At 37.0% G+C, this 9,137-nt stretch overlaps 1 protein-coding gene across 1 annotated transcript in view; it reads left to right on the top strand.

The window, feature by feature from the left end:
* The window catches only part of TMEM131 (transmembrane protein 131), a 93,618-nt gene that overhangs the window by 59,626 nt on the left and 24,855 nt on the right, over positions 1 to 9,137 (top strand). The window contains 11 exon segments of the mRNA XM_009866088.1: positions 1 to 126; positions 228 to 398; positions 717 to 827; positions 918 to 1,052; positions 1,519 to 1,623; positions 2,960 to 3,046; positions 6,876 to 7,028; positions 7,183 to 7,258; positions 7,359 to 7,476; positions 8,511 to 8,649; positions 8,754 to 8,863. The exon segment at positions 1 to 126 is cut by the window's left edge and continues 12 nt beyond it. Coding sequence (XP_009864390.1) covers positions 1 to 126; positions 228 to 398; positions 717 to 827; positions 918 to 1,052; positions 1,519 to 1,623; positions 2,960 to 3,046; positions 6,876 to 7,028; positions 7,183 to 7,258; positions 7,359 to 7,476; positions 8,511 to 8,649; positions 8,754 to 8,863 — 1,331 coding nt within the window.

Below are 9,137 nucleotides of genomic sequence, written 5' to 3'. Positions count from 1 at the left end.
CTCTTGCACATCCGTGACAGCGCTGCTGATTCCGTGGAAAGACTGATCTATCTAACAAACACATTCAGTTTCGCAGTCCTTATACATGATGTTGTGTTACCAGAAGAAGCAAAACCCATGTTCAAAGTAAGCTTCATTTCAGTGAATGGTTTTACCTAAAACTAAATGTTTAAACAAGCTGCACTTTGTTAAATTGTAACGTTGATCTTCATTGTTCACTGATTTAGGTCCAGAACTTCAGTAAACCAGTCTTAATTCCGCCTAATGAATCCAGATATATTTTTACACTTCATTTTATGCCTTCCACATCATCTGTTCATGTAGATAATAATATTTTACTTATCACCAATGCTTCTAAATTTCACCTACCTGTCCGAGCATACACGGGATTTTTAGATGTAAGTACTTTCCTTTTCTTTTGAGCTACTTTAGTCTAATTAGAGGCAGACTTCATAGGACTGATTTTAATTCTTTGTTGTGCTTCTATGGGAGGATGTCTCAATTTCAGAATGGTTTTACCAGTTCCTTCCTTGAACAGCTTCAGCTACCACTGAAAAAATATTTTTTTGGTTCCCTTTAGATTACAAAGAAAATGTGTAAAATTTTGAGATCATCATGGTAATACTGTATTAGACTTATTAGTGCATTTGTTAATGAGCTTATAGTTTGAGCACTAGAGTTTGAGTACACTGAAATAACTTTATCAATCTTTCTAGTACTTTGTACTGCCTCTGAAAACTGAGGAACGATTTATAGATTTTGGCATATTGAGTGCAACAGAAGCTACCAGCATATTATTTGCAGTCGTCAACAGCAATCCGATAGAGGTAAGGATGGTTTTATTTTTAGTTTGCCTTTTAAAAAAAAAATCTACATCAGTGTTGTTACTGAAAATGTTACCTTTTGTTCTTTTTAAGCTGGCTATAAAAAGTTGGCACATTATAGGGGATGGTTTGGCCATAGAACTTCTAACAACTGAAAAGGGAAACAGAACAACGATAATTGCAAACCACCATGAACTACAAAATGCTAGTGCGTCCGATCAGTCTTCAGTAAGTAATCCTTCAAGTCCATTGCTTAAACCTAGATGCAGGAGGGGAAAAGGGAGACAAATCTGGGCAAATTCTTGGTGTTTCATTTTAGTGGTGGGGGGGAAGAGTAGGATAAGAATTTTTGTCTGAATTTGAGTACAATAAAGCATATAGAATTTTTTTAATCGATTTTAAGAAGGAGCATTATGTTCAGATTCGTTAGGTTTTGGAAGAGGGAACTTCACAAACAGTAACCTCTGTGCCCTCAGAGGATGCTCATCATTTATCTGGGAAGAGCAGAATTTATCACCTTAAGGAATAGATAATTTTTGTGTTAGTACCTTATGTGCTTAAATTTTTCTTTTTACTGCTGACAGTTGTTTCAGATGGGTTTTGATTCAGTTTAAAGAAGTAAGGGAAAGTTGGCTATGTTTTTTAGTGAAATTTCTTTCCATTTAGCTGAATACTCTTTTTCTACTGTTTACAGGTGATACTAGCATCAGGTTATTATGCTGTGTTTAGAGTAAAACTAATAGCAAAAGAACTTGAAGGAATTCATGATGGAGCTGTACAAATCACCACAGATTATGAGGTACGTTGGTTGTGTATTCGTGAGTGTTGCCCAAATGATATGTTCAGTTTTTAAAGTTTAAAGATTTTTATTTGTGGACAAAGTTTAAGGATTTGTATTTGTGGGCAGATTGCAATATCAGGGAGAAGTTGAGATTGGAAGGGACTTCTGGAGGGCAAGTTACCTCTGCAAGTAAACTGAGATCAAACGACAATAATGCTACTTGTGCTATCTTCTCTGAAGGAGTGAAGAATGGCTTGCATCATGATTTTCAACTGGCTTTCAGAAAAAAACATTTGAATCTGACCTAATGCCTTAAGGTGTAGATTCTTCGATAACTTGACACATCCTCAAAGCATCAATGCATAGATCTTTTGGCACAACACATGTTGACAATGTGCTTTTTGGTACATTTGGTACTGAGACTGAGCTATAATTTCAGAGGGGTTTTTTTTGACAAAACCCAATATGAAAGTTGTTTTGGAGAAATTGCAGGTTGGCAGTTGAAGAAACAGAGTTCTTAGATAAGTAAGGGAAGAGCAACCAGTTAATTCTCAACTTTGTATGCATTTCCTCTTAATAAATTGTTTTGCGGAGGAATGAACTTCTAATACATAATGGAATCTGTTTGATATCTTTGAGACATACATGTAGGAAAAAATATGTCACACTGTGCTTGTGCAGACAGGAAATTCTGTAGCTTATTGTGTGGTTCTGATGAAGCTACAGAAAATAGGCGATTCCTCATTTCTGCCAATTATCTGAGATTTTAAGCTTTTTTTTTAATATGTCCACACATGTGTTCAGTTGCAGAATCTGAGGTGTTTTATTTTCTTGATTGTTCTTACTCTGCTGGTATTGGTAGCTTTAATAATACACAGAGAGGATCTCGTTGCCATCCTTCCAGACTGTTTTCTACGTCTACACCTGTCTTGAGGTCTTACTATGACTTCTGATGTTTTTTTGAGAAGTTTGGTATACCTTCTTCCCATGTACTCATTTACTTTAAAGATGATACTCTTCTATTTTCCGAAAAAGTAGCCCCCATTCAAATGAGACCTATGTAATGCACGCTGGAGAGTTATGGTGTTGGTTTTTTTCACCATGCTTTTGTGTTCCATGTTAAATGGTGCTAAGTATGACTGAGGAAAGGTGTGCTTCCTGGCAGTTATGGTTCTGAATAGGAACTCTTAATATGTGTCTCCGTGCTTTAAATGTATATAGAAATCTAGACTACATTAACTGTAGAATTTCAGGGCTTCACTATTCTATGCAATTTAAAAGTGGAAGAGACATAGAAAGGCTGAGATTTAGGTGTTTTTTTTCTCAACTTTTCTTTTATTTTTTTTCTTTCTAGATTTTAACTATACCAGTGAAGGCAGTGATTGCTGTAGGCTCGCTGACCTGCTCCCCAAAACATGTTTTTCTTCCACCTTCTTTTCCGGTAAGAGACTTGGGTTATACCATTACATGTTTTCTTGGTGTGTTTTTTTATTTATCTGTCCTTTTCAAGAGAAACCGCTGTCTCAAATTGGTGTGTTGTGTTGCTGGAGGGATTGTGCTACCCAGCTATTATGATTCAGTTTGTCACTACTTTTTGGTGTGTATTTTTTTGTTGGTTGGGTTTTTTTTCCCTGCAGACATGTCCCAAGCATGAGTTATTCCTCCCATCTCCTCTGCTGCTCATTTAAATGGGATCTTGGAATACTGGTGTGATCACAAAAGAGGTTTTTTTGCAGCTTCATTCTAACGTAGCTGTTGTCATTTGGTTACTACGAAGTTGTGTGCGTTAGCACCAAGATGGAGAGAGTTGAAATTGCACAAGTGCATTTTTCAAATTCCTGAAGTGTAATGCCAAAGGGAACAAAGTCAGCTCATAAACTGACATTTTAGTGTAAGAGGTTCTTGGTTCTCTGTGTAAGCATTATTGTTTTGTTTCCACACGAAAAGCAGATCTTCTTGAGGGTACGTGGTAGAGGACATGAACAGGAAAGCAAGAAAGCTGTGCGGATCTGCAGCTCTGCAGCAGTATGTAAAGGCTGTTCTCATCCCTGCCCTTGCAGCAGTGTTTAGTCTGAAAGCAGGTTCCTTGCTCGAGGCTACAGACTGAAGCAGCAAGCCATTGGCCAGATCATCCTTTCTTCTCACTTGGCACTCAGCCTAACCATAGAAGCTTGGGTGGTCAAGGCATATGGACTTTGCGATTGGCATTTCATTTAAATCTGAGCTTCATGTGAGTAGGGAATGTAGTAGGATGGAAAGTCATAGGGAGAGTAGTTGAAAATTGGAGAGAAAAAAGTAGCAGAAGGATACAGGGAGGATACAGTTTTCAATGTAACTCTATGCATGTTGGTGGAAATGGTTTTTGTTTCCTTTTCTGTCCTACATAGTCTTAATCTGTCATGGAGCACCACCTGTTCTCACCTCCTCTTCCCACAGCTCCCTAGTATCTCTTGCTTACTTTAAGAGTACAGTTAGTGTACTCTTAAATAGTCATTTTTCTCTGGCACTTTATCACATGCTTTACCTCATATCTAGTAGATAAATTGATAATGTTTTGAAAAAGCAATACAGTACATCTCATCAGGGGAAGATAAGTCAGTCTGCAAGGCTCCAGTAAATAGTTACTGCCTTTGCCCCATTAACCATTGCATCTCCCTTCTGATCTCCTGCTTCACAAATTGTTCTGTTCTGCTACTCTTGAGGTCAAACGATCGTGCCTGCAGTTGTAAAGATCACTTGTTACTTTTTATCGTTAGAATCTATGTTTCCTATTTGAGGTATGGTCTCATTATTGTATCATCTTTATTACACTGACTACCATATCTGTAACTTCATCTATGAACTACTCCAGAAGCCTTTGATAAACTGAAATAACTTAAAGGTCCATTTTCCTTTCACCAAAATTAAAGCAATTTCTATCTTTTGTATCCTAATTTATATATCTTAATTTCAGACAAAAATCATTATCCCTATTGAATGCCACATTAAAATATTTTGTTTCATTTTGGATCATAAAGAAGTATTATTTTTTACCCTGCTTTAATTTTGTTTTGACTGTAATGGCTAAAATGCTTCTTCATATATTTTTAGTATATGGCTGAGGTCTTGGTCAACTTGATTTTTTTTGTTGTTGTTGTTGTTTTGTTTTGGCAGGTGCTCCTTTTTGCAGCACCTGTGTTTCTCAGCCTCTAAGGCACAGCTTCCTTGCTGTCATCATTCTTTCTCATCCCCAGGCTGCTGAGATATTTATTGGCTTCAAGCTCTTTTGTAGTAATAATAATAAGAAGAATAATTCTCACAGAATTATTCGTTCAGGGGAACTTTGGGCTCCTGGATTTTGTTTGGGAGTACAGATTCAGATACGATTCTGACAAGATTCTAGACTGTTTTCTCTATTCAAGCCCCAAGCTTTTCAGAGCAGTCAGCTTTACTTACTGCTTCTGGTAGTTGATCCCTCAGCTCTCTTGATATTTGAGAACATTGACAGCGGGCATACTTTGCCTTTTTCTTGGATTCGTTTCAAACTAAGCTTATGATCGCTGAATTCGTGATACTCTTACATCTAGTTGTTCTGTAATGCCTCCATTACTTATGAAAATAGGCCTAAAATAGCATCAGTTCTTGTTGCAGTGCTTAGTAGAGAAGTTTGACAGCTATAAGAGCCAGGAATAACTAGGTGCTACAATTTTAGTAACACTTGCTTTTCAGTTCATACCTAGGATGTAATTCTGCAGCTGCCTGGTTCCCAGCGCTGTCTGTCTCTGTTTGTAATTTTAGTGTGTTTACACCTAAGTCTGATTTATGGTATTCTGTCAAAGTTTGTCAGCAATACGCTAACAGCAGACCCAGGCCTTGTAAAGATCAGTGTCTTGATTTAAACAGATCTTAGCTGTGTTGACTTCTGCTTCGTAATGGCCTTTTTAGCTCACGGTGCCACCTCTCAACTCTTTCCTGACCAAAGCTCGTCTTTTAGGACTTGTATGCTCTTCTTTTCTTGTTGCCGATGGGTCAAGTCTTCTTTCTTCACCCGTTGTTTCATATCTAAATGCTGCATAAGGATCTTAACAAAATAATGCTCATTTGTTCTGCAGGGTTTAACAAACCTTTATCTTGCCCAACTGATGGCAGCTTGTTGCTTATAGGATTCCATAGATGAAGCTCAGCCATACCTCCTATTCAGTTTAACAGGACTGTACTGTTTGAAGATTTATTCTTGTAATTTCTTTCCCTCTACAGTTACTACTATGGAGACTGTTGTAGTAAGTGACTCTTTCCTGAGGCCACAGTCAAAATTTAAAGCTGCAAAAGCGCATCTCACCTATTTCCACTTCAGTCCTTACCTTAGAGAAATTTTTAAAAAGCTGAAAGTATTCATTTAACGGGAATGTGAAAAGCTCTAGTCATATTCATTAGGAGATAGTCTTGGTTGTTTAAATTGGCTTCCGTTGATTTATTTAATATAAATGTGAAATCTTGTCCACAGCCCCAGTGTGCTTTTTTGTTTGGTTGGTTTCTATTTGTGGTTTGCCCTGTGCTTGTTGGGGTTTGGTTCTGAGATAAGGTGAAAAACATAGCCACAGAATCAGTGATGTACAGGTGAGGGCAGGGGAGACCTTGAGCGTTGCAATGAGTCTATTTTGACAAACAAACTACATGTTCGATGCTTAAAAGGTAAAAAGGGTTTAGCTCAGAAGAGGAGGCAGGATGTAAAGGTGGGGGAAAAACATGCACTGGTTTGGGGGTTTTTTTGAATGTTGTAATTTTAGTGCCTAGTGTCTTGATTTCAGTGAGAGTGAGAAGGAGGGTTGTACCTATGTTTTCAAATGCCCTGAAGCATTTAGAATCAGCAGCTTCGTTCTTCTGCTCCTGTCAGGTTATTTCTAATTAGTAGCAACTATGTACTAGATCTCTTATAAGAAGGTTGTTTCCCTTATGTCATAGGAGAATCAGAAAACTGAAGTTTTCTCTTGCCTTTCCTCCTCTGGTACTTTTTTAACGTGATTTGATTAAGCAAAACTTTTGTCCTCACTTTTCAAGATGCTTAAAGTTTACTTAATTTTAAAGAGAAATGAACAGTATTTGGAAACAGGTGGAGGAAAGAACACAAGTTCACAGAAACATACCTTTCCGTGCATTTTTTTAAGATAGCTTAGTTAAAAGTCTCCATTTAACATTTCAGCTCTGCTGTGGGCTTTGCCAGCCTGCATAAATAATTTTCTAGGGAAAATGTGTAACCTGTAGACTTTTTTCATCTTTTCGCTTTTTTTTAGGGGAAAGTAGTTCACCAGAGCCTGAACATTATGAACTCTTTTTCTCAGAAAGTGAAAATACAACACATACGCTCCTTGTCAGAAGATGTAAGGTTTTATTATAAGAGACTAAGAAGTAATAAAGAAGATTTAGAGCCAGGAAAAAAATCAAAGGTTTGTTCATGCCTTATTTCTACATGTTTACAGGTTCTCTCTTAGATACAGCATATGTTAAGTTCCTGTGGTCATCAGATATTCTCTCTTTTTTCTATAGTCATTAGATTTACTGTACTGTTTCTTAATTTCTCTGCTGTTACCTGTTTTGCAGATTGCAAATATTTATTTTGATCCTGGTTTACAATGTGGAGATCATTGTTATGTAGGATTACCTTTTCTGTCTAAATGTAAGTAAGATTCAACTTCTATAATGAAATTTTTTTAAAACCAAAAAAGCCCACTTTTCTCCTTAAGCAATAAATTTAAAACCCACATTGTTTCTTAAAGCGGAATCTAAAGTTCAGCACAGCATAGCAATGCAAGAAGATGCATGGGATTCTGACTGGGATTTGCATGAGAACTTGTTCAAAGAATGGATGGAAATAAAAGAGAACTCAAGCCATAGGTAAGTATTTTATCACTGTTATTTTCTTAAGCTTTAAGTCCCTAGATAGTTGTGTTCTGTGTGCTCTTATAAAATACAAGGTTTCTTAATACCACGGTGTTCTTTGAGAGTGGGACCGAGAAGGAGTTACTTGGCCTTCTCTGCAAAACCTTTAAAGAGAACATTTCAAAAATCGATAATTTCCTCAAGTTAAACACAACACTGAAAGTTACTTTTCGCTGGAGTATGCTCCAGTTCTTGAAAAGGCGGCAAGAGCAAGGCAGCCTCTACAGAAATTTCTGAAAACAGATTATACCACTTGTGCAGTATCTCTGCTTAATCTGATTCAAAGTAGTAACCTCAATATTCCTCTAAGATTTTGTAAGGTTTTCTATTGCCACAGTTCTGAGATTATTGCATTTCAGTGCATTATCAAGTTGTCTGGTATTTTCCCTTGAGCTTTGCCATATAGAAGGTGATTAATGGTTGCTATTTAATATTTAGAAAAAGTCAAACTCTGTAGGCTGCTATATACCTTTTGAACACCTGCTTTCTCATATATAAAGTAATTTCATCTCCAAGAGACAGAAGTTACCATTAGCAGCAAGTACATGTGTCTTGTGACAATAGTGCCCAGACTACCATTTCAAAAAAGTTACGCATATTGGTGGAGAAATGACTGTATCTAGCTGAATAGAGTAACAAAAGCATACCTCCTTTATCACTTTTTTGTTATAATACTGCTATATTAATACATATAATACTGCTATATTAACACAACGTAGAGTCGATGGATGTTGGTGACAATACTTAAACAAAGAACATCTTCAGAATCTTTGGGTTGGTCTCATATAGCACAGTTTGGTGGTGTCTGTTGTGCTTTTTAATAGCAGTACACATGGGCAGATGCCAGTGGGTTTTTTAGTTGCATATAAATATAATATACCATTCTGTTTCTCAAACTAATGTTTTCAGGGTGCTTCTAAGGACCCTGCTTTTTTCCAGACTTTTCCTATTTTATTTCTGTAAAATAAATTTTATAATTATTTCTCCAGACTGAATGCCATGTTTGAAGTAGACACAGATCTGCAGAAGGATGTCCGATTGAAAATTACAGCAGAAATGGTCTGGCCTTCCATACTTAGTTCACCACGCTATCTGAGCTTCCCTCTTACCAATACAAACAGTTCATCAGTAAGTTATTTTGTTGATAGTATCATTTTGTAGGGACTGCGTTTTTAATAGTTTTACATTAACCCCCAATGGAAACTTGACCAAAAAATTGTGTTTCTGAATAGGAGGAAGAAATTTTTCTAGAAAACCCAGCCGATGTGCCCGTGTACGTTCAGTTCCTTCCTGTAGCTCTGTATTCTAACCCATCCACCTTCGTCGACAAAATGTTAGAACGGTAAGTATTGGTTTAGAGTAGTTAGGCCGTTCTCAGTGTGCAGCGAAATGCATCTTGTACAAAGTGCATGCAGTGTTTGGCGGCTGTGTTGGCAGTTACAATTTTGACCATGTCTAGAATTTGAATTGTTAGACCGGTTGAGAACAGAATCTGAGCTGGTTGCCATTGGATGCACATCTGTATCTTGTGCTAAGCTAAAGTCGTGTTTACGTTTCTTCCTTAACTTGAAATGTAAGGGGGGGAATAAGAAAAATCAAATAAACCTTTCAGCTGT

The sequence above is a fragment of the Apaloderma vittatum genome, unplaced genomic scaffold, assembly GCF_000703405.1.
Source record: "Apaloderma vittatum isolate BGI_N311 unplaced genomic scaffold, ASM70340v1 scaffold543, whole genome shotgun sequence".
Classification (NCBI taxonomy): domain Eukaryota; kingdom Metazoa; phylum Chordata; class Aves; order Trogoniformes; family Trogonidae; genus Apaloderma; species Apaloderma vittatum.
Note: the sequence above shows the minus strand (reverse complement) of the source record. Positions and strands in the feature narration are given on the sequence as shown.